This window comes from Nuphar pumila, chromosome 6, assembly GCF_984573655.1.
Source record: "Nuphar pumila chromosome 6, dmNupPumi1.hap1.1, whole genome shotgun sequence".
Lineage (NCBI taxonomy): Eukaryota > Viridiplantae > Streptophyta > Magnoliopsida > Nymphaeales > Nymphaeaceae > Nuphar > Nuphar pumila.
Window position 1 is genome coordinate 126,204,514 of NC_143254.1, and position 26,866 is coordinate 126,231,379.

The 26,866-nt window shown below is 37.0% G+C and overlaps 2 protein-coding genes across 2 annotated transcripts in view; both read right to left on the minus strand.

The window, feature by feature from the left end:
- Positions 1-370: 370 nt before the first annotated feature.
- LOC149836098 (Tetratricopeptide repeat (TPR)-like superfamily protein) lies at positions 371-2,518 on the minus strand. The gene has a single exon (XM_090008981.1). It carries the CDS (start codon positions 2,441-2,443, stop codon positions 449-451), a length of 1,995 nt encoding a protein of 664 aa, XP_089865107.1. The 5' UTR covers positions 2,444-2,518; the 3' UTR covers positions 371-448.
- A 916-nt stretch (positions 2,519-3,434) lies between these two features.
- LOC149836099 (ABC transporter B family member 28-like) overlaps positions 3,435-26,866 on the minus strand; it is a 31,557-nt gene continuing 8,125 nt past the window's right edge. Inside the window, exons 7-16 of the mRNA XM_090008982.1 lie at positions 16,662-16,712; positions 16,404-16,532; positions 15,102-15,164; positions 14,714-14,990; positions 13,623-13,771; positions 13,444-13,533; positions 4,376-4,510; positions 4,200-4,256; positions 4,057-4,113; positions 3,435-3,954 (exon numbers count right to left, since the gene is read on the minus strand). Coding sequence (XP_089865108.1) covers positions 3,718-3,954; positions 4,057-4,113; positions 4,200-4,256; positions 4,376-4,510; positions 13,444-13,533; positions 13,623-13,771; positions 14,714-14,990; positions 15,102-15,164; positions 16,404-16,532; positions 16,662-16,712 — 1,245 coding nt within the window. The 3' untranslated portion in view covers positions 3,435-3,717. The remainder of the gene's footprint in view (positions 3,955-4,056; positions 4,114-4,199; positions 4,257-4,375; positions 4,511-13,443; positions 13,534-13,622; positions 13,772-14,713; positions 14,991-15,101; positions 15,165-16,403; positions 16,533-16,661; positions 16,713-26,866) is intronic.

Genomic DNA, 26,866 nt, shown 5'->3' on the forward strand with positions numbered 1-26,866 from the left:
TATAATTCCATTTCCACAATACAATGGGCAGCAAGCGTCACTTGACGAGCCACTAACATCAAGGTCACCAACCTAAACTAGCCCATTTCTATGTTCAACAAAATTTCAACAATCCTCACCGCAATGCTCTGCACTTGAGCACTTCGTCCATCTGTGACACAACTTGGCAAAAGACTCGGCAACTTTTCTGCTGACAGAGAATGAAGTCAACCTCAGAAAGTTCATAAAGAAAGCTCAGGTGGTTTAACCTAGAACTAAGAATTTACATCTAAACATGCTTTGTCACGCAATTTACAAATGTCTGAATTCAACAGTATGTCCTCCTATCTTTTGCTTGTTTTGGAGACCATATCAGTTTCAGAACACGGAATGACAACCTGATAAATGGATGCTTAATTAATTGACAGAAAATAAATAAGTCTGTGGTAACAATCTGAATTTGCTTTCGCTATCTATTTCTTCGGATAATTTGATTAATAAGGCGAGAAGCATCATTCAACCTATTTGCTCTCTCATATACTCCTGCTGCAACAAGATATAAGTCTTTCTTATGCATATTTGGATTGGATTCTAGTTCCTCAAGTAGTGATTCCATTGCTTTAAAGTCTCTTCTTGCTCCATACAATGTCATCATTTGAAAGTGCACCTGGTTTGAAAAGATGCATCCCTCTTCTTTCATCTCTCTGTAAACAGCTTCTGCTTTCTCAAACTCCTGAAGTTTTCTATAAGCATTCAACACAAGTGCAATAGTGTTTGAACAAGGAAAATACCCTGCCCCTCTCATCTTCTCAAAGATTTCAATTCCATTTGCGTGTTTCTTGTTTCTAGAGAACAGCTCAATCATGCACTCAAAAACAGATATGTCCTTTACTTCTCCAGCATCAAACGCTTGCCGAAACAACCAAGTTGCTTCTTCAATCCTACCTGCCTTCGCCAAAATAACAACTGCTGTTTCTCTTGAGACCTCATTTGGGTGTTTGAGTTCATGAAGCAAACGCTTGGCGTGCCCAACCAAACCTGCACGCTCATATGCCACAATCATTGTTTGGTACAAAACTTGATCGATTTTCACCCCAGAACTCCTCAGTTTCTGAAACAATATGGCTGCCCTGTCCAATTTGCCAGCCTTCTCCCATATAGATATGATCGTTGAGTAGGTAATGGCATCAGGTTCGATCCCTCTCCCCCTCATCTCCTGGATCAAATTTGTCGCCTTCTCGTGCTCGAGAGATTTTCCATAAATCTTGATCATGGTGTTATACGTAACTACATTCTGTTCAATCTCCTTCCGCTGCATCAATCTAAAAAGGTGAATGGCTTCCCCAAATAACTCCGCTTCGCCGTAGACTCTCAACATGGTGTTGTAGCTAACTACATTAGGGGCAACATTCATCTTCCTCATACTCCAAAACAGTCTATCTGCTTCTTTCACCATATCCAACCGCCCATAAACATCGATCATTATGTTACAAGTCGTCAAGTCCAGAGGAACACCAACATCCTTCATCTCCGAGAAAACCGATAAAGCCTGCAAGAAATTCTCATCTTCAACAAAGGCATTTAACAAGGTGGAATAGCTCACCGTATCCGGCGCAACCGCACCCCCTTCTTCCCTCATCTGGCAAATGAGCTCGCGCGCTTGATTGAAGAGTTTGGCCTTACCAAACACATTGATCATCGAATTATACGCGATAAGGTCCGGGGAAATGTTAGCATTCCTCAATTTGGTAAACAGGGAAATAGCTTTCGAGTAATCTTTGAGCTTTCGAGCCAATTCAATAAGATTACTGTAAATTATGAGATCCCCAACAATTCTATCCTGCTCCATCTGCTGGAGGAAAGCGAGCGATTCGTCGAAGAATCCAACTTTGCCAAAGGATGTGATCAATGTTGAGTATGTAAACTTATCCGGGAAAACCGAATTCTCCCTCATTTCGGCGACGAGGCCGTGGGCGAGATCCCATTGTTTCGCTCTGAGTACGTTCCGAAGAACGACATTATAGGCGAAAATCGAAGGTGGGTAGTCCCCCTTTTCGATCATCCAGTCATGAATCGCCAACGTCTTCTGCCAATCGGTTTGTTTGCTTAGTATGGAGACCATCAACCTTAGTGAGGGGCCACTGTTTGTGCCACCCCTTTTCAAGGAAGATAGGAATTCGAAGAGCTCTTCTTCTGTGGAGATTTGCTCGATGGAGCATAGCACTTCGTTCATGTTAACCAAATGATCCGTGCGGAGGGAATTCAAAGAGAGTGAAGAAGAAGAGGAAGAACTCACATGATGGTGACGAAACTTGGGTACCCAAATGTCCCTCTTCCTTCTTCCAGCGGTAGAGGCGGCGGAAGTCGTGAATGGTGAAGGTCTCTCGGCCCATTTTTGCTCCCTATGGGTGGAAATGAATGACGGGTTGATGATGGTAGATGGGAAAGACTTCAGTAGCAGCATATGTGTTGCTTCAAACCGTGCTGGAATCGTAATAGAGTACCAGGAAGATCGACCCCATGAGAGTGATGAAAAGTGTGAGAGAGAACGTTATCCTTTAGGCCACGTTTGGAAGAGAGAAAAACATCCGTATGGGAAAAAAACAAAATTTACATATTGAGAAGCCCTTTTGAAAAAATACTGACGAAAGTAGTGATGGCAGTGGATCGCGGGGAAACGGGCCCCGCCCCGTTTGAACTTGTGATGGAGGACATGAAATTGGGATGGAGGTTAAAATCAAAACCCGTGCGGGGATAAAGGCCAGGATGGACCTTGTCCTGTCCCCAATCCTTCTTCAGGGATGATAATGAACCCAGGAAAAACGGAGCTCGCCTCGCCTTGCCCCGTTTGAACCAGGGATGGAGGACATGAAACGAGAATGAAAATTAAAATTAAAACCCGTGCGAGAATGAAAGGCAGGATTTTGAGACGGGGTGGGGTAGGGATGGCAAAATCTGACATGACCCACCAACACGATCAGTCAACCCGCTTCTTAGCCGGGTTCGGGTTTGGCTTAAACCGGTTTGTGTCGTAAACGGGTTGATGCACCTGCACTCTACTCTCTCTCTCTCTCTCTATATATATATATATCTGTGTCCTCATATCCTAAATTTAAAATTTTTTGCGAACCTGTTTCCCTTATCCCAATCATGTGTATTAATCCTACGGTGTCTTTGTAACATAGCTCACCACCATTAGAGCATGCTTTGCTCAGTCTTATGAACCCCCGAGCCAACTACTAAGCAATCTCACTCCTACTTATGTTGCACAATATTCTAAGACTCTAGGCATCACAAGTTCGAAACCCACAGGTGGTGTCCCTTGCGACAAGATCAAATCTAGGTGTACTCTTCGGTTGGCAAGAGGGACCTCAAGGGTTTTACCAACGGAAGGCCAGCCAATGTGCAGCCGTGATGGGGGGTAAGGTTTTCCATTATAACCATTACTATGACAATACAATTAAAATTTTCCTTTTTCTCATGCTTATAAATGAATGTCATATACAACAGAAATTACTCAAATAACCTGATCACCCATGAGAATCCGCAAAAAAAATAAAAAAAGATCAAGGCTTGCTCAGTTCATAGGCTGGGAATGGAGTGAACACTGGATGCTCGTCACGTAGAATGAACATGAAACATCAGTGACAGTAAGGTAGGCTTTTGCAAATTTTACACGATCAAGAACTGAAATTTGCCTGGATTGATCCAAACCACAGAAAAATTTCTATTCCAGGATTATTTGAAGGCAAGCCTCTGAGTCCCTACCAACGTTGCATACTGACCATTCAGAGCAAGCAGCTCCGAGTGAGTTCCTCGTTCAGCAATCTTCCCACCGACACATACAGCAATCTGATCAGCATTCTGCACTGTGCTTAGCCTATGAGCAATCACCAGTGTCGTCCTTCCCTTCATTAGATGGTTAAGAGCTTCCTGGACAAGTCGCTCGCTTACAGCATCTAGAGCACTAGTTGCCTTAAATAGTAAGCAACAAGCAAGTCAGAGAACAATAGGTGGGGCAGGGAAGAATTGGAAAAAGTTGTAGATTGGAAAATAAATAATAGCCAAGACCTGTACCTCATCAAGTATTAGAATGGGAGCATTTTTCAGAAGCGCTCGGGCAATTGCAATTCTCTGCAATATGTAACAGTTAGTACTCCTAGTGTTCAGAATTTTCAGATACTCGATTCAACCTTCTTTAAACACAAAATTTTAACTACCTGCCTTTGACCTCCACTTAACAAGCTTCCACGCTCACCAACAAGCGTGTCATAACCCTGAACCAAAACAAAGCACAAGAATGAAAAACTAAAAGTGAAAAACAATAAGGAATTCAAGGTTACAATCCCCAAAGGAATCAAGAACTTGAACTGCCACAATCAATAACATGACCAACCTGTGGAAGAGAGATTATGAATTCATGAGCATTTGCAGCCTTTGCGGCTTTCACAACATCCTCCTTGGAAACATTCTCATCAGGTCGACCATATGCAATGTTTTCTCCAACTGAAACTGAGAACAAGACCGGCTCCTGCAGTAAACCAATTTAGAAAAGAATATTTCAAGTACATATATATATGAGCATCAATGTATCTTGGACCCATGAAGTCCTCTATCAATTATAGTGAGTTCATAATAGCAAAACCTTTTCGGAAAGATAACGACAATCTTTTATATTGCTGCTATGGTAACTGCAGAACTATTCATCAATCAGTACTTTGGCCAAGATAAATGTATTAAAATTTTTAAATTACTGTGCATTATGTTAAAATTGTAATCTCATATGTAATATACCACTATCATATGTAATCTTATCTTTTTAGTTTAGTTCCATAGTTTAGTTAGTTTTTTTATTCTTGGGCATGTAACAGGCTTTATGCCTTTTAATCAAAAAGCATAAAGCACTAAGAGAGTAGTTGGGCTCCCAATGACTCTAGTTCTATAAATATGGGGCCTCACCCCATTGTAATGTATTCTTTTTGTTGTGGGTTATATCCCACTTGAATGAAATTATATTTTCTTCATTTTTTATTTGTATTCTCTCTTGGGTGTTGTTTGTGTATGAACCTTATTTTAAATTATATTACCGAAATCTTGTAATCTTATATATTTTATATATATAAAGGATGATACATATACATATATGATATATATGTATATGTATCTATCCACTTATATATATATATATTCTTATTTTAGTCATAGAGGTAGTTTAGTCATTTCTTCAGTTTTATGCACAATTTTGTATTTTATTTTCTTTCTTTTTTATTTTTATTTTTTTTGTTTCTTTTTTGTTTTTTACCAAAAGGTACTTTGGGGGGGGGGGAGGCACTCAAATAGACGTTGGTCCCCTCCAACGGTCACATTTGTGACTGTTGGAGAGGCTCCAACGTCTATGAGTGAAGCCCCTCCAAGGCTCCTTTTTTGTGGTTTATAAATAGGGGTTCTCCCCTTGTAATTCTTATGGCTTTGGGTCAAAGCCTACGTGTGATCTAATAAAGCTTTCCATTCTTTTTATGCATTTGTGAGATATGGGTTGTGCCTTTGTACACAAGTGTTCTAAGTGTTCTTATCGTGCATTTGTGCACTTGTTTTCCATAAAGAACATCGTGTCTTGATCATAGCATCCTTTTGAAGATACTTTCACATGGTATCAAAGCAACATTGAAGAAAAAAGATCGCGTGGTTCCTCACCTTTTTCGAGTGCCTCGAAAAACATGCCTTCAAAATTTTGATGATTAGCGTCGACTCTTCTCTTCATCCAATATTTTAGAAGTCTCTTTTACCAAGAAAGATCTAAAATTCTTTTGTGGTACGTATCTCTTTCTCTCTTTTCTCCTCTCTAATGGGTGAAAAAGATTCTCATTTCTCTCTTGGTTTTAAACTTAATGGGTCCAATTATCATGTATGGGCCGGAAACATGGAGGCCCATATTAAAGAAAAAAGGCTTTTGGGCTATGTCCAAGGCTCGATTCCAGAACCGGAGTTCAAAATCACTTTGATGAAACAAGGAGAAATAAAGATCCATGAAGGAGAAGAAAGAGCCAAGGCTCTTGAAGACTATAGTAAGAAACATGAAGAATGGGAGATGAGGAATTTCAAAATCCTATCATGGATTTTCTCATTCGTTGAAACAAGAATTAATGTCAACATCATCAAGTTCAAGAAAGCCTCTCAAGTGTGGGAATACCTTGAAAAGATGTACACTTCAAGGGACTTGTCCCACAAGTATTATCTTTAAAAAAGGGCCTTGACCCTTCAACAAAATAAAATGACTATTAGAGAGTATTTTGCGAAATTATCGTCTATTTGGGATGAGCTTGCTATGCTTGAGCCCAAATGGAGTGGAGAGGCTATTGAACTTAGGCATAACCAATTATAAGATGATCACTTTTTTAACTTTTTGAATGGGCTTAAACTCGAATTCGAGCAAATTCGATCCTCCCTTCTTTCTTCTTTCACCTCCTCCTCTCTTGAAGATGTAATTACGAAACTAAGTGGGGGAAGAGACTCGTATGAGCATAAGCAAAAATAACCCAACTGTTCTAGCAACATCTTCCAACCATGAAGAAAGTGAAAGTGTTAATGCCGTCTCAAGACCGGGGAATAACTTAAGAACTTACAAACATCCCCACTTCAAGAATCAAAGCCAAGGTATAAGTGGTCAAGGCAGAAAGAAAGATTATAGCAAGTTTGTGTGCCACTTTTGTAAGAAACCGGGGCACATCAAGCCTATTTGTCCAAAGTGAAAAAAGTTGCTAGCTATGGCTACCACATCCCAACCTCAAAAGAAAGAGTGCTTGTCATATTCAAATGGAGCTCTCTCATTACAACAAATTGTGGATGCACTTCAACCTCTTCTAAAAGGGGCAATTTTCGGAACCGCCATGTCAACATCTTCACCTCCCGGTAAGACCTCTTGGCTTTTATATTCAGGTGCCTCTTTTCACATGTCCCCAAGTATTAGTACTTTTTCCAAATACTCAAACAATCTCTCACCATCTTTCGTCTCAACTACGGATGGAACGTCTCTTGAAGTAAAAGGAATTGAAAATTTTGAAAAACAAGGGTTCTTTATCCTAAAAATTAGATTTATACCAAAATTGAACTTAAACTTGTTTTCGATTTCTCAATTTTCGGATCATGGGTGTGATATAAAATTTTCATCTAACAAATGTTGGATACAGGATCGCCGGTCTGGGAGGTTGATTGGGAAAGGCTCTAGGAAGGGAAATCTATACTATGTCGATTTCCTTCAAATTCCAAAGAGCCATTTTTGTAATGTTGTCCAAGAAAAGGATATTAATGTATGGCACAAGAGACTTGGACATCCAAATGTTGTAAAAAAATTCTACTTACCTTTTGTTAAACACCCATGTAAAAGTGATTTCACTTGTAACGATTGTATTCTTGGGAAAATGAAAAAGATACTTTTTTGTCAAAGATCTATGTTTACAACAAGACCTTTTGAAATTGTTCATTTGGATGTACGGGGACCGGCACCAGTTTTATCAAAAGGGGTTTTTGCTTATTATGCAATTTTTGTTGACGACTACACAAGATATTGTTGGATATTTTTTCTTAAGCACAAATATGAAGTCTTTTCGACTTTCAAAAACTATCATATGATAATTAAAAATCAATTTAATGGAAACCTAAAAATTTTCAGAACCGACTATAAAGGAGAATATCTTTCAAGTGAATTCAAAATTTATCTTGAAAGTTATGATATTCTTCATCAAAGATCTTGGCCAAAAACTCCTCAACAAAATGAATTAGCCGAAAGAAAGCATAGACATATAATAGAGACAACTCGAACCCTTTTTATTTCTCAAAACATCACAAAAGGTTTTTGAGCCGAAGCTGCCTTAACATCTGTCTATCTTATAAATCGTTTACCATCTAAAAATTTAAACAAAATCTCGCCTTTCGAAATGTTGTATACCAAAGAATCTGACTATAATCGGTTGAGAATTTTTTATTGCAAATGCTTTGTTTTTACTGACAAGAACAACAAGCTCTCACCGAAAGCCATTGCATGTGCTTTTCTTGGACATTCCGAAACCTAAAAGGGGTTTCGATGTTATGATGTTAAGAATGATATGTTATATGTTTCCAGAAATGTGAGTTTTCTGAAAAATGTTAATGGTTTTGAAAAAAATGAATCTTATAAAGAAAATATGGATTATTCCTTTTTGTTTGACCTGTTATCGAAAGATAATGATAGTGATGATGAACTCACTCATGATGATGATGATAATAATAATGAAGATGAGGAAAATATTTCTTTTCATCCATCTACCTACCAAAACAATGATGAAGGAGCATCGAGAGATCCTATAACCATGGTTGCCAGTTGAGGAAGCGGGAGCGGGAAGCGAGGTACTTTCAAAATTTTAGGAAGCGGAAAGCGTGGGACTACTTAGGAGTGAATCGGGAAGCGTCTCGGAAGCGAGGGGGAAGCGAAAAAAATAAAAATAAAAAATACAAAAAAATGAAAAAATGGGGAAAGCGAGGGGGAAGCGTGGGGGAGCGTGATGGGAAGACAGCTTCCCATTAAAGGGAAGCGTGCTTCCCATTTAAAAGTGGCGCTTCCCCTCACGCTTCGGAAGCACGACGTTTCGCGCTTCCGAAGCGTGCTTCCCCTTTTACCTAGGCGCTTCTGGTAACTCTTCCTATAACATATACCCATATAGACAAAAACAATTTTAGAAGTGCGATTGAAAAATACAGTGAACCTAGTAGCTCCACTTCAACAAATGAAGAAAACCTACGAAGAATTGAGAGAAATAGAAAGGTGCCTTCTAGGTTCATCTCATATGATTCTTTTTCACCTAAACATAGATCTTGTCTTAGCGTCATTCCCTCCTTCTAGAACCCAAAAACTTCGAAGAAGCAAAAAAGAATGATGAATGGTTAAAAGCGATGGAATATGAGTTTACAACTCTCAACAGGGCAAAAGCGATGGAATATGAGCCACAGGCGACGCCAGCCACCCTCTTCCCAAGCCACCGGTCTCAGGTATGCCTCCTCCCTCTTTCGTTCTTCGTCCGGCAGGGGGCGTCCCATTCCTCCTTGTTTTCCAGCAGGGGGCTGCCCCCTGCCTCATTCTTATTTTCCGGCAGGGGACAGAGCCCCTGCCATACTTTATTTTCAGGCAAAGGGCTCCGCCCCCTGCCTCGTTCTTTTTTTCGGCAGGGGGCGGAGGCCCCTGCCATACTTTATTTTCCGGCAGGGGGCTCCCCTGCATCAGATGTATTTTCTGGGAGGGGGCTGCCCCTGCCTCAGATATGTGTTCAGGTAGGGGGCTCCGCCCTCTACCTCAGTTTCTCAAACATAAGCCCAAGAAAAATTTTCACAACCTGGTCAAAAAAATCTGAATCAAGCTCCACAACTCATCACCCCCTGCCTCGTTCTTGCCAGGCTGGTGCCTTTTGGGGTCTCTGTGTTTGCTTTCCCTTTGCCGCTACAGAATCGTGTTCCTACTCTGTGTTAACAACTCAACTGCAAGGTTCCTTGTGCATCTTGCCAAAGGGCTTGGACATATATAATTTTATTGTTATATATATAATTATATATATAGCCGAGTCCCCATGTCCAAAATTTTTGAAATTGCGCCGCACCCGTGTCGCACCCATACCCGCACCCGCACCCATGTGACATAGCTCAAAACTCAAAAAGATTTTATATCCCACAAATTAGGTATATTCCCAACTTAAACCTCAATCTCATGTTTGTTTTTCAATTATCTGACCATAGATATAACGTTTCATTCTCTTCTCGTGGTTGTTAAGTGCAGGATCACCAGTTAGGGAAGCTAATTGGGGAAGGCCATAGAGAAGGAAGCCTATACTACATGGATTTTTTGGAAATTCTCAAGAATACTTTATGTTGTAATGTTCAAAAAATGGACTTGGATCTATGGCAGAGGAGACTTGGTCATCCTAGTATATCCAAGATTCATTTTTTTCCAAATATGATTTTTTTTTGTAATTCTGATACATTCAAATGTGAAAAATGTATTCTTGGAAAAATGAAGAGATTACCCTTTCAAGAAAGAAATTTTGTCTCTTCTCGACCTCTTAAGTTAGTATATTCGGATATGTGGGGTCTTGCACCTATCATATTAGAAGGAGGTTTTTTGTACTATATCATTTTTGTAGATGACTTTACAAGGCATACTTGGATTTATTTTCTCAAACATAAATCCGAAGTATCTTTTCATTTTCAAATATTTTATAACCTGGTCAAGAACCAATTTAAAAATGATATTTAAATTTTTCGCACAGATTCAGGGGGAAAATATATATCAAAAGAATTTAACGATTATTTAAATTTACATGGCATTATATATTAAAGATCATGCCCATATACTCTACAACAAAATGGTTTAGCAGAAAGAAAACATAGGCATATTATAGAAACAACAAGAACTCTACTCATTACTCAACAAGTACAATTTTTTTTTGGGGCCGAAGCTACTCTAACTGCAGTATATCTCATTAATAGAATGCCATCATCTTTGTTAAACAATATATCACCTGTGAAAAAAACTTTTCAAACAAATTCCAGATTATTCAAGATTAAGGGTATTTGGTTGCAAATGTTTTATTTTTTCTAACAAAAAAGACAAACTTTCTCCTCGTGCTATTCCATATGCGTTTCTTGGTTACACAAACCATCAAAAAGGTTATAGATGCCTTGATCTCAAAACTAGAAAGTTATATGTATCAAGAAATGTATCATTCTTAGAAAACGAGTGTTCTTTTGAAATTAAAATTTTTAGAGAAGTAGATGAATACTCTTTCTTATTGGACTTAGTTCCAAATATTATTGAAGGTGAAATTGATCAAGAAGATCAAAATGATATTATAAGCACCAAACCATCTCATAATAATCCAGACTGTATTCAATACTTCAAATGAAGTAATCTAGAGCAACCTTGTGCTCTAGAAAAATATTCTAAAGCACAGGATCAAATAGAAACAAGAAAATCTTCTAGGGTGTCAAAAGTGCCCGAAAAATTTGTATCGTATGAGTCCTTTTCACCAAAACATCAAGCATATATTGCCTTATTACATTCCTACATATAACATTCTAATTATGATACGACAAAATAACAATCAGAATGGGTCGAAGCCATGACAACAGAGTAAAATGCCTTTGAAAAGGCAAATACGCGGACTGTTCAAGATGTTCCACCAGAAAGAAAGCTCATAGGATGTCGATGAGTATACAAAGTTAAAACCAAGAGTAATGGCACTCTTGAAAGGTTTAAAACCCGACTAGTTGCCAAAGACTATTCTCAAGAATATGAAATAGACTATGAAGAGACTTTTGCACCAGTCGCTAGAATGACCACCGTAAGAACCTTAATAGCTCTTGTCTCGGTAAAGAAATGACATATTTTTCAGATGAATGTCAATAATGTATTTTTCAATGGGAGCCTAGCTAAAAAAGTGTATGTAACCATCACCTGGTATTAAGATTCCTCAAGAAAAAAACCCTTCGTTTACATAAAGCTTTGTATGGTCTCAAACAAGCCCTAAAGGCTTGGTATGATAAATTTAGTCAATTTATGTTTGATTTTGGTTTTCAATTTTGTCTTATTGACACAACTTTGTTTATTAAGAAATCTAATGCAGGTATTATTCTTCTTCTTCTCTATGTGGACGACATGATCATCACTGGAAGTGATAAACAGGGAGTTCAACTCAAAGACAACTTTGAAATGAGCAATTTAGGATTCTTAAATTTTTTTCTTGGTATCGAAGTGGCTTATTCTCCCAAAAGTTATTTACTATCTCAATCCAAATTTGCTCTTGATATTGTTGACAGGTCATGAATCACAGATGAAAAACATGTTGACACTCCTGAAGTTGTGAATATTAAAATGAAGATTGACGATGGAGAACCACTTGAGAACCCAACACCTTACATACAACTTGTTGGGGCGTTATCTTACCTCTCCATCACAAGACCTGACATTGCACATGTTGTCCACATAGCAAGTCAATTTCAACATGCTCCTACTACTGTTCATATGGGAGATGTGTTACACATTATTAGATATCTTAAAACTTTCATCTTTCGAGGACTTTTCTTGTCTGCTTCTTCCTCATTTGAATTAACTGCTTATACTGATGCAGATTGAGGAGGTGATCCCAATGATCGACACTCAACTACTGGACTTTGTGTGTTTTTAGGAGAATCATTGATTTCTTGAAGGTGCAAGAAGCAACAAAATGTCTCTCTTTCATCAACTGAAGCCGAGTACAAAGCCATGGCTACAACTACAATGGAAGTAGTCGGGTTAAGGCGATTACTTCAAGATATGGGTGTTATGAGTACGGGAGCATCACAACTATGTTGCGACAATAAAAGTTCTATTTACATTGCTAGCAACCGAACATTTTATGAAAGGACTAATCATATCGAGATGGATTGTCACTACATACGAGAGGAATTCCTACACGGTATCATTGATCTTCCATATGTTTCATTAAAATATCAACTGACAGATTTCTTTACTAAGCCTCTCGTTGCTCCCCAGTTTCATTTTCTCTTAGACAAACTTTTGGTTGTTCAACCGTAAGTTTGAGGAGGAGTGTTAAAATTGTAATCTCATAGCTAATCTCATATGTAATATACCAATATCATATGTAATCTTATCTTTTTAGTTTAGTTTCATAGTTTAATTAGTTTTTATATTTTTGGACATGTAATAGGCATTATGCCTTTTGACTAAGTCAAAAAGCACAAAGCACTAAGAGAGTCGTTGGACTCCCAACTACTCTAGAGTCCAACGGCTCTAAATAGAGCCGTTGGGAGCACAACGACTCCCTCTCCCTCTTCTTTATTAGTTCTATAAATATGGAGCCTCACCCCCATTGTAATGTATTTTTTTTGTTGTGGGTTATATCTCACTTGAATGAAATTATATTTTCTTCATTTTTTATTTGTATTCTCTCTTAGGTGTTGTTTGTGTATGAACCTTATTGGTTCTTGTGAGTGAGCTTTGCTTATGAACCTTTATGGTTCTTGTGGGAGTTCTTTTGTGAGAATCATTTGAGAATTCGGATTGTGGGTTGCATCTTCTTACACATTATAGAGAGAGTGATCAGACAATGTCATGTTGGCAATTTAATGACAAAATTAAGACATAAGAAAAGTGGACGGCAAAAATTCATTTTTACTGTTCCACAATATATTATACTGTTTTGCTAACTATAGTGTTGTATGCCATACTATGTATAGAATTCATATCTAATATGTAACTATTGTTCATCACTTATCAGAGGTAAGTTGATCAGGTCAATTATGGCATTGTGTTTTTCCACCACCCATGTTCTCTTTCAAGTGTCTCATCCATTCAACAGGAAAGATTTCTCTTTTCAACTTCCACTAACAAATATGTCTCATTGTTATGCATAATAACACGAACATGCATAGTCAAGTATGGACCTGATTCACAATGGAGACAACCCGAGCCCATTCACTCTTATCGAATGTCCGGACGTCTTCATCTGCTACTGTAATTCGACCTTTGACTGGCTGAAAAGACAAACAATTATTTTAAGTTACTAAAGAAACAAGTGTCTTCTAAGCACACCGTTTGGTGGATTAAGAGATAAAAACTACACCTCATAAAAGCGCGCCAATAGTTGTACAATTGTGCTTTTTCCAGCACCACTAGGACCAACCAGAGCCGTCACTGTTCCAAACTTCAATGTTAGGTTCAACCCTTTCAAGACTCCCACGTCAGATCTCAATGGGTAAGAGAAATATACATCTGTCAGTGCAAAAAGGAAAATGAATTAGATGGCATTGGCTTAGTCAAAGTAAACCTAGTATAATAATTAATACTATAGGTCAGAGAAAAACTATTTTGCATCAAATAAAGGTTCAACAATTTGGTTAAAGAAAAATGCTATTTTAGTTGAAGGAGGTCATGCACAAGCTGGAAAGATTTTTTAGATGTGATGGAAAATAGGAAAAGAATGTTGAACCAAATTATCTTTGAAGTAGTTCATCCCAACAAAAGTCCCAGACAGTATAGTTTCAAATTTCAAAAATACACTAAGGGGATAAATCTGTGAGGCAGAACATCTTGGCCCCATGGATGAGGCTTAGGGAAGAAATGGTGTTTTCGAGCTTGGTGGTATAATTGGTCAGATAGAAATCAATCGATGTTCTGTAAGACAGCCAATGCTCCTGTTACAATTCATCAAAGCATCCAAAGCTCCATACAACTCTTTGTTTGAGAGACATGGAAAAAACATGCTTAAAGCAGATCAGTTCTTTGAGGATAGAATCATTTTACTGTGTAAATTTCACCCTTTAATTTTTGCCTTATTTAACTCTTGTTTTGGGGTGATTTTCTCATTGCCTTTGTATCTTTTTCTTTTAGATGGAGCTCACACACACACACACACACAGTTGTACCCCCATACCCATAATTTTAGATATTTTTGTGTCATTACCCTTCACCTTCATACCTGTATAAACTGTCAAAGGGTGGGGTGGGGGTACTTGCGTGGCAGCAAGGGGAGCAAAGTATGGCAAGTGTATATACATTAAACTGAAAAATCCCAAATATCATAGGAAAATTTTGGCAAGGGGAGAAATTGCCCTCTCCCACTCCATTTGGCTCTGCCCATGAACATCAATATTAAAAAGCATACACAAAGCGAAAGTACTATTCCAGACCCTATGAAGGTAAACTCTTGCATACCTTCAAGACATATGTCACCAGACCATGCCATATTACAACCATCACTGCTTGATTTCAGGACTGACATAAAATGCACATCTGGTGACTGAATTTGCTCATCAGAACCGTCCTTGTAGAGACCAATATTTTCAGTATCTGAACTCTTTCCCTGGATATCTCTTTCTAAGCCATATGCCAGTGATTCATCTATTTCCTTTCCACACAAAACAGAATTAATCCTCTCAACAGCTGCAAAAGTTCCACGAAGATCACCGAGTGTGTTTACACCACCTTGAACCTGATACATTCCATTAAAATCAGATGGCAGGTACACAAATCAGGTTCTTAACTGGAACATAAGTAAAGATGATCCAAGTGAACTATAAGGCAAGATGCCAAAAGGCCTTACAGCAAAAGTCAAGGTGAATGTGTAACCAATAAAAGATGCCATTGTTCCAACAGAGAGTTCTCCCTGCAATGAGAAATATTGATAAATTATCGGCATCATGACTAGTTTGAGAAGTTCTGCAATCCAATGCAAAGACAAACAACAGGGATTTGCAAGCTCAGACTGTGGAACATTGTGAAGCTTCAAAACAATGTCCAAACATCACAAGGCATAGCGCTGGTTAATTTGGTATGCTTCAAGCACAAGTGGAATTTTTCATCACTGCCGTGAGTCCGCGTACCACTCTCAATACTGTCAAACACTTGGCAATTGGCATGTTCTGATCTGAAGCATGAAATGCATTATGATGCTTCAAAATAATGCAACACAGTGAAAGTAAAACTGCAGAACAAATTAGATGAATTATGCAACATACTGCATGATAAGGGCCTGAACTCTGATCTGTTTGCATCACTACCAACAACACCCACAACATGCACACACAGACAAACACGTGCAGGTTTGCATCAGTATGAACAACACCCACAACATGTGCACATGCACACACATACACAAACACATGCGCACATGATACTGCAAAAACATAACTTCATTAATGTAGTGAAGGTGAGAACACAAGTCCCATAGTAAACTATTTGAAAATTTACCATGTACAATATACTAAGTGTGTAAATGGCAGCATGCAGAAGTACCAGTGCAGGCACAAGCATGCCTTCCATTTTGAAGCGCACATGTTACAATAGCCAGCATATTAGTTACCATAATTCTTAAGGGAAAAAATGAAGTATCAGAATAAATACCACGTCTTGAGGGTGTAGACATAATGAACCAAAAATACTACAACCCAATTTTAAAAGCTAATCAAAGCCGACTGGAAAAGGGGTTTTTCATATTTTTTAAGAAAATCCGTTGATAAACTTAGCAGCAAACCTAACAGAACCATGAAAAGAAAAGGGGAAACATAGTTCTTACTAAATAAGTACTAGTTCATTTAGCCCATAACATAAAATTCAAGCACAAAGGCAATTCTTGCAAACAATCAGAAGTGAAAACATTTACATGAGCACAATCTGAAGAATATTTCTAATAATAGCACTCTGAAAGAAGTTCAAACAAAAACAACTCTTGGAAGATGAGAATGGACAAAAAAAAAGTCGGTTCATGACTTGGTGACTGACCCATGGGCAGAAAAATATGCCATCCAGTTCATAGATTGAGCTATCATAAGTGCTACTGAAAAGCCAAACAGGGTATAGAACAAAACAAATATCAAGGCTAGTGCTGTGTTACACAGGAACTTACTGCCTTCACTTTGCTTCCACCAAGAAAATACAAAGCCATCAATGAGATGTAGACCATTATTCTAGTTAGTGATTCATTTGCAGATTTCAAAGTTCCAAGTTTCATCCCACTGGCTTGGTATGCAAGAACCTGCACCATTTTTGCAGAACACATTGAGCAGCAAGATTAATCTTTCATAAAGTACTCACAAAGTAATATGAACCGGACTGAGACATTCCCAATGCAAGAAATTCAGATTCACAAATGTCTAAAAGCCACCTGACTAGCGAAGACTGACATTTGTCGTTTTTCACCACCAAAAGATCTCACCTGTGCACAATAAAAAATGGCACATATATTAGACAAACATTTTGAAGAACTAATCCAGTACAATAGTTGATTCTCACCACACAAAAAGTGCATTATACAGTAGTGATCCCAAAAAGAGATTCATTAGAGATGGGCACTCAATTTCTTTTTGGGTGATACACACATGCACATGTGCATGCACACACACACACACACATTGTACAGTCATAAGTTTGCAAGTTCACTAACACACATGCACATAAAAAGACACGCATGAGTACCATTAGCTAAAAGACTAAGCTTACAAAGTACATTCACTATTAGCTAAGCATAAATCAATTTCTTTGCAATGAAAGGCACCGTTTGTGATTATTCTATCAAAAACTTAACACCAAGCATTTTATGCTTCCATCTTCTGCAGGCGGTAATTTCTTGCAGTTAAAAACTTATTTTAGGCAAATAATAAACTTTTGAAGAAGGGTGGCCATTATCAGCCCAGTAAAGGCTTGGCTCAAGTTAACTCATTTAATAAATAAATAAATAATATATATATATACTGTAGCTTAATAGAATAAGTATTATGTTTTAAGTTTCCTTTTTAATGGTTTAATTTAAATCTAGGGTTCCTTCTGGTGGTTTGTATGTAAGATTGCACGAGAAGGTTCAGAAATCGAATTCCTTTTTATCCAGTGTTCTTCCTATACCAATCTTGCAAAATGCTTGGGCTCGGCTCAAGCTTTGCTCAGTTGATTATGAAGCTAGTCTAATAATGAACTTAGTCTTAGCTTGGCCTGGTTCATAATGACCCTGCTCTGGAAATAGGATGCCAAGATTTGTCTTTCAACCATCAAAATTGATAAAGAAAAGCTGGCTATCAGAATTAAACCAATGAACATTCAACTACAAATAGATGATATAAACCAAAGTGGACTTGCCTCAAACAACAAAATATTATGAGTGCCCTCAGTCCTTTAACCTAAAACCTAATAAAGAAAAACTGGCTACCACTTGGACTCAATGGTTATTCTATTCTTCTTTAATGAAATTCAGTTGTTAATATATGAATTTTACTGAAAACTTCAGTCGTATGAATCACAAAGCAGTATGAAAATTGGAATAAAGAAGTGATCATTTCAAATTTTAGAGGATTCAGAAAACAGGGAGTAGGAAATGGCATGGGGAATCATTTAGGAAGCAATATGTGAAACTATATGAACATAAGAATCAGATTTCTTGAAAAAATCAAGATTCCTTAGAGAATAGAGATTTCTGACTATAGGACTTGTGATTCCTCAGGGATTCGGGACACTGAGTCATGGGAATTGGGATTTTCATGTAAAGGAATTGGGATTCCCATGTCATCAGAATTGGGATTCTCAGTCATGGAATCTGTAAATCAGACTCACATCACCACAGATTGAGAGAAGGAAGAAGACAGACAGGAGAGAAAAGAGCTTGCCGCAATACTCCACGCAGATCCCAATATGGGACGTGCAGGTTTCCTTATAATAAAAGTAATCCTCAACAATATTACTATAACGCCCCCAAAATTTTAACCTTAATTATTGTTCAAATATTGAAATTTAGAAACAAAATTTATTTTATAAGTATAAGTAAATCAGCTCTTATAATGCGGAAACAATTTTAAAAAACGGTTAAAACTTTGGGTGGGGTTACACTAAAGATAACAATCAAATCAAAATGTACGGGATATATATTTCAAACCGCGTACAATATACGACTAAAATATGAATAGTTTTAATTTCATTTCAAATCTCTCTACATGATCAAGTACTTAAAACGAAAAGATCATGTTTACCAAGATCGCAAGGTAAGAGTGGACCCTCGAGGATGCAGTTTGAAGAGTTCTTCGCTCCAACTACTCATCATACTTTACCTGCATTACCTGTCTCCCATAAAACGCGGTCGAACTCGCTAAAGTCTGATAAAACAACCCAAACTCAAACATAAAGAAAACATATCAAGCATTTAAAGATAAATACATGATATATTATTCATCAATCATCAGGTGATAGACAAGAGAACAACGTCCTATGAGTTATCCATTTCAAGCATTCGAACATAAAGCATTTAAAAACATTTCATCACTTAATATTTTATTCTATCTTAACTCACACAATAAAGCATAATTTATATGCATTCAAGTCATACAAGTCATCGCATATATATATATATATATATAAGATATTCAAATCATTGCATCATTTTCATATGCATTCATAATTCTTATAAACAATAAGTCAAATCACATTTAACCATTTCAACGTGAAACACACACACATACCTTCTAAGTAATTTAGTTAGATATTCATAATACACATTAATCATGATAAATAGATGTGATATATTCACTCAGACAATCATAATGTAATCATTTGCAATGAAACTATGTATAGTGATGTATCATTCACCTAATAAGTCAAAACTGATCATTTATAGGCGTGATGTGTCATTCACCTATACGCTAACATAAACATCACAATCATAACCTCATATCAAAATCTAAAATCAATAAGGATCTGATTCTCACATCTGAATTCAGTATATAATCATGCTACAACAGAAAAGCCAAATCTATAGATTCATAACTGGCTATCTTAATTAACTCAGAAGATCATCACAATTCATCATCACATTTCATTTAATCATATAAATATTCACAAGATCCACGCCAGATCGCCTGGTCTGAGAAATGTACAACCACAAAAGGAGTTAGTGTCCTAGACGGATAGTCTGCTTGGTCTTGGACAATGCACTTCCTCAAAGGAATATACCGTTTTTGCGGGTTACCCGCTCTTGGACAATGGACTTCCTCACAAAGACTTACCGCTCTAGCCGGATTACCTAATCTGGTGATGCGCACTCTTACAGATAATCCTTTGGGAACAGTTCCTCAACGGGTACCATATCTAGTAAAAACTATTGTAATACATGCATCAATACAATTGACCACTCTCAGAGTCAATAGCCACCAACACGAGCACAAACATGTATATAATCAATATGCATTACATCATACATCATTTCATATGACATCTAAATGATAAAATCACACATTTAACCAATAAGGTTCCATGAACTATAGTTCACTATTGAACTTAAACATTTATCGCATGCATTCATAATTTCATATCATGTGGCATTTAAATCATATCATACAGAAGCATATTATCCTACGCATCATACCATCGCCACAATGAACATTGCATTTCGTAAATTGAACATCGAAGTATGCGTAAACAAAATATGAGTTCTATGTATGCATACGTGAATATGCACATTTCATAATACGAAACAACTAAACCTCAACATACGTAGTTCGAGTTATGCACACAAGATTCAAGTCATATATGCATTGTTTCACCACATAAATTAATATGCAAAGCAAGCATTTCATGCATAATGTGTCTCACACATAGTGTATATATATATATATATATATATATATATATATATATATATATATATATAGCATTCACATAAATCATGGTTCGTTCATGAGAGCACGGGACATATCAGTCCATGCATAATGATATTTGCATAATCCTATCATGAACATGATTCTATCACTCATGCTTTCGTCCATGATTACATAATTATTATTTCACGCTAGCATTCAATATGGTCATGTCAAACACATCAATTTATGCAACATTCAATCGCACAAATGCATGCTCAAACATGTACTTGCAACAAACACACTCCATATTCCGCTATCTAAAATCATGACAAGCATGATCTCTGAACTATGACAAGAAAATTACTTCTATTCTCATACATTCAAATCATGCTCAGCATGATCTCCGAACTACAATCACAACAGTCCTACATATCCACAACTAAGTGGTGTGTGTGAGAAAGAAAGTGTTGCATACAATAAAAATAAATTTATTGGGTGATGCATTTGCACCACATACTTACCACGGGCATTTACCCGATTTGCATTTCGCATTGCATTGTATTCAATGCACATTAGCTTATAGTTGTTTTGATACTTAGCGTAAGTATCACATTTTTAGTATATCCTGCACTCAAATCAGTTAAATATATAGGCAACCATAGCACCCCGAGATATCCGCAACTAAGTACGATGTATGCGCATAACTTGTATTTGTAATTCAGTGGAGTATTTATCATAACAACATCATGCTTACGCAATTAATGCCTAAACATGCTCTACAAGTTTAGTTAAGGAAACTTACTTTAATAATGTGAAGAACAACAAATCAAAACCCAAAAGACCGAGGGGTTTCGAAATCCGCAAAGACCGCTCAAGCAACAATGCACCGAACACTTGGTGCACGGTCGAAAATGCGAAAAGCTCTAAAAATATAAAATCCCCAAAAATCCAGAAAGATAAGGTAAACCACCAATAAATATTAACTATTGAGCAGAAAACGTTACATACGCCAACATCTCCATCTCACCAAATTTGGTTACTGCAAAACATAGATTAAATATTTTAAATAGCACTTTTGATTAAAATGACCAAAATGCCTCTTGGTTAAAAATTAAGATTTTTAACTTGCTAAATTTATCTAGTAAATTCCAAAAGTCAATGATATCACACCAATATTTTACAAAACTCTTAAAAACATGTTTTTGATCAGAAGTAATATAATTGATTATTAACTCTTAAAGATATGATTATAGTGATGGCCTTTTCAGACGCAGACTGGGCAGGAGATTCAAATGAAAGATCAATCTTTGGATGTTGTATTTTTATTGAGAGAAATATTGTTTCATGGAGTAGCAAGAAACAAAGGTAGTGGGTCGTTCTAGCACTATGGTTGAATATCGATCCATGGTTGCAGTTTCATCAAAGGTAACCTCGATTAGATATTTATTATCTGACCTAAATGAGCAGACACCGAGTTCAATATTGTTTTGTGATAATCAAAGTGTGATTAAGATCTCACTTAATCCAATTCAGCATGGAAGAACCAAGCATATTGAAATAGGCCAACATTTCATCATAAGCAAAATAGAAAGTGGGGAGATTAGAGTTCATTTTATTGGAACTCAAGATCAAGTGGGTGACTTGTTCACAAAAGGTCAAGCAAACAAAGGTTTTGGTACTTGGAGAGCAAGTTGTCCATGATTCTCACCATGCACAACTTGAGGGAGGCTATTGAGACGTGACATTTTGGGTCTAGATTTAAATCTAGATCTGGACCAAGAATGACGTTATAAATGACACCTCTATGTAACGTCCTCTAATGTATTTTATTTGTTTTCTGTTCTGCCCCTTACTTATAAGTTATTATGTACATTAACACAAGGGGCAATCTTGTACATGTAATTGTAAAACCTGTAAATTTTGGATATTATTAATAAATAAATAATTCATCTTTATCTTCGAGTTAGAAATGTGTATCTATCGTTTAAATCTCATTTATTAGTGTTTAAATGCTCAATTACTCATTTATGGCTAATAAACATGTTTTTGATCAGAAGTAATGTAATGATATCTTCATTATTATCTTCTTTTTTATAACGAAGTCCATCCCCAAGAGTACCTTTCAAGTATCTAAAACAATGCCAACGGTTCTTTGATAACGAATTCAACTTTATGGGTGTCGAATTCTTCCAAATCTTCTTGTTGTTTGGTTATTTTGGTTATCCTGCAATGCAATGGTTCTTTGCTCCAAATCATCATTTTTTGAACTACTTCTGTCCCTACGGCTGTATACAATACCTTTAAACCTGTAATCTCCTTAATCTAAGTCACTGCTTTGATGTCCTGTAGCGAATTGTTTCTCTACTTTGTCCCCTGAATTGACAAGCTCTCCATTAACTTGCTCGCATTCTGTGATAGCTTCCTTGGGAAATAAATTGTCACTCATCCAGGGCTGATATACCTGAATTGACTTTGGGTGCACCTTTTGAAGCTTATTGTCTTTGGAATCAAAATTCAGTTTATCGAAGACAATGTTTCTCGAAATATGAATATACATGTTCTTAACATCATAACCCTTTATAATTGTCAACATATCCAACAAATTTATAAATATATGCTTTCGTATCAAACTTAGTCCTCAAAGATGCATCAATATGGACATAACAAGTGAAGCCATATGCCTTCAAGTAATCATAGTCAGGATGTTGTTTAAACAACTCATAATATGGTGATTTATTTTGAAGAATTTTCATTGGCAGCATATTAATTATATGGACCAATGTTGTAAGTATTGTACGATACAGTATCATATGTGTCATTACTTTTGGATTTTGCGATACGATACATACTCGTATTGTGATACAAGTATGTATCGTACCTGTATCGGGTGTATCGTATGATACACCCCTATATTGTGTTGTATCGTACAATACAGGGTGTATCGTATGATACATTTTCAAAGTACTTTAGAAAGGCCAAAAGTTACTTTTTTCATTTTAGGTTTTAAATACCTTTTGAGGGCCGACTTCTCCATTTGTCTAGAGGCCATTAGAAGTGTATTTTCATTGTTTCTTCACCCAAAGAAGTGGGTTAAGGTAAAAAAAGTGTATTTCCACCATTTTTTCACTAAAGAAAATTGGTTAAGGTAAAAGATCTTTATTATGAGTAAAATTACAAAGCTACTCTCCAAAAAAAATTTGCCTCGGGGGGTGTTGCCCCCCTACAACCCCTTGCCAACAATCCAACAAGATGGCTCCGAAAATTAAAGATTAATTGTTCATAAACTTGGTCATTTTATATTTGTTTATGTAATATGAAAGTATGAGTCTTGTGGCATGTTCTTAACTGCAAGATATTTAATGTTTTGCATTGCTCTTATGAGATATGTATGCAATATTATCTATGATTCTATATTAGTTGATGTTTGATGATGTCTTATGCAGCTCATAGAGACATAAATACTTCATATGTGATTTTATGGTTGTATTTTGTGCAATTCATTATTGTTTCATGTGATATGATTTTTTTAGAATTTTTGCTAATTTTTTTTTCTGGATTTTTTGGAAATTTTTTATTACAAATTTATGATATATTTATGATACGATGCGGTGTTACTTTAAGCCCGACCGATACGGGTAATGATAGGATACTTACAACCTTGATTTGAAGATTACTCACCCCCACCATCACACTAGAAATTAAGAATGGGTAAAGAAAACTGATTGTGAACCAAAGCATGAAAGTTTTTAAAGATCTTAAAAACTTCATGTTTGTACTTCATAAAGTATATCCAAGTATTCCGAGAATAATTATTAATGAAAATAACATAATATTGACTCCCAAAAGAAGAAGCATTGGGAGTCAGAACCCACACATCAGAATGAACAACTTCAAATAATTTAGAAGCTCTCTTATTAATGGAAGCAAAAGATAATACATGACTCTTAGACACTTGACAGCTTGGACAAATTTTATTATTCGATTTTTGACTCAGACTTGACTACAAAACCAGACCACTGGAAACGAGCTTTTCAACAAAAACTTTATTACAATATGCCAGAAGACTATGTTAGACTCTTAATTTTCTAGATTTTTCAGCAGACTTGTTCTGAACACGAACTAACAGATTCTTTGTGAAGAGGTATATATTTCCTCGCCTTTCTCCTTCAATGAACGTCCTCTTCATGTGAAGATTCTTTACATAAATAGGAGTAAAAACGACACAAGAGTTGGTATCATCAACAAGTTTAGAGACAAAAACAAGATTCTTTCTTATATTAGGAACAGGAAAAACATTGGACAATTGAAGACTGAAATTGGACATAGAAATGAATACTTTTTCAGTGTGCGTGATGGGGTGACATGAGCCCTCTCCAGTAATAACTCTATATTTTTCAAAATAATACGTTCATCCCCGGTAATATGTTTTGCCGCTCCTCAGTCTACATACCAGACTCCCTGGTCATTCTGTTTTAGATTTAGCCCTGCAATGGCAACCAATAGAAGTTGCTTATCTATCGGCAACTGTGATTATGTCCCTGATCCCCCTGATTTGCCTGCTGTATTTTCACCTGTGAATTGGCTTCTCCATTATACATTGGGTCATCTTTAAACCAACAATTAGCCTTAACATGACCTGGCTTCTTGCTGTTGAAGCATGTAGGGATCCTTTTAACTTGATAGGGAATAGGAGGAGTGTTCGGAAAGGGAAGTAGCCCATGGACTCCCTGATTTTCTCCTCGTCCTCGTTCTCCTCGCATACTTCCTCTCCCATGTAGTATGTCTGACATGAGTACATTGTGATTGTCTGTTGAAACTGAGGAACTCTTTGTTGTATCTGTTGAAACTGAGGAACTCTTTGTTGTACCTATCAAGTTCAACTCAAACTGTAGTAGTTTGGGACGCAAGGCTTCAAATTTAGGCAACACATCAAAACATGACAGGGTAGTGTAGAGGACAATATACTCAGGCCCAAGCCCATCGAGGGCCTGTTGCACTTTGTCTTTATCAGATATCTTGCATCCGATTATCGCAAGCTCATTTGTTATTTTCTTCATCTTATTGTGGTACTATATGATTGTCATGAAGCCCTTTTTAAGATTCAAGACATGATTCTGGCCTCTGAAACCTTGTAAATCAGACTCATGTCACCAGAGATTGAGAGAGTAGGAAGAAGAGAGATAAGAAAGAAAAGAGGCTGCAGCAATACTCTGTAATGAAAAAGAGGCGGAAGCACCAATAGAGCAAAAGTCACTCCTTAAGAGTGACTACAAGAGCCAAGAACACAAACACCAAATGTGCACACACAAAAACTCACAAATATAGGAAATGACTTAAAGTCATAAGTTGGATTTATTGAAGAAAGGAAGAGAAGGGTATAAAAACCCATACATCTAAGAGGGGAAGACCTCCTCTATTTATAGAGGAGGGAAGCACTAAAAGGAACCACAAGGGGGGCTCCCTTGTAGTCGTTGGGAGCCCCAACGGTCAGAAATATGACCGTTGGAGCCCCAACGACTACAAGTGTGGGGCCCCCTTGTGGTCATTACAAAAAGGAAAAAATAAAGAAAAGAGAAAAAAGAAAAAGATACATATGTGGTTTTACAAGAATACCCCTATCGGGTATTTATCTAAATGAGAAATAGTATATATATACATATATGTATATATATACATATATATATATATATTTTTTAACACGCCCCCTCAAACTTTACGGGGAGAAGACCGAAAGTTTGCTAAGGAGGAACATAAATCGTGGAGTTGGAAGCACTTTGGTGAAGAAGTCAGCCAGCTGATATTCTGAAGTAACATATGGTAATGAGATAGTCCCTCTGAGATATTCGTCTCGAACATAATGGCAATCCATCTCGATATGCTTTGTCCGTTCATGAAAGGTGTGATTGCTGGCAATGTATATCGCACTTTTGTTATCACAGCAGAGCTTGGTAGGAGTAAAAATGAGGACGCCCATGTCAGCAAGGAGACTTCTGAGCCATACGATTTCCATAGTTGTCATCGCCATAGCCCGATACTCAGCTTCAGTAGATGATAAGGAGACTTTCTGCTGCTTCTTGCATCTCCACGAGATGAGAGATTCACCTAAAAAGATACAAAGACCCGTAATTGAGATACGATCATTGGGATTGCCTCCCCAGCCAGCATCAGTAAAAGCAGTCAATTCAAGAGATGAGGAAGAGGATAAGAAGAGTCCCTTTGAGATGGTGTTTTTGATATATCGCACAATTCTCATTACGGCCGCCATATGAACCGTGGTAGGTGCGTGCTGGAACTGGCTTGCTGCATGAACCGCATGAGCTATGTCAGGACGGGTGATGGATAGATAAGTGAGGGATCCAATTAATTGACGGTAGGGAGTTGGATCTTCAAGAAGAACACCATCTTCAAGTCTAAGTTTTGCATTGATAACTTCGGGAGTCTCAACTTTCTTTTCATCAGATATTCATGATTTGGTACAAATTTCAGCAGCTAACTTCATCTGAGATAAGATGTATCCACGTTCGGAATAAGCCACTTCAATACCTAAAAAATATCGCAAATAACCAAGGTCAGACATATCAAAGGTATCTTTTAGCATAGACTTAACATCATTTACTCCCTTTTTGTCATTTCCAGTGATGATCATATCATCAACATACAGCAGAAGCATAATAATGGAGTCACCTGTTCTTTTCACAAAAAGAGCAGTGTCAGTATAACAAGAAGAAAATCCTAAATTTATTAATACGTTACT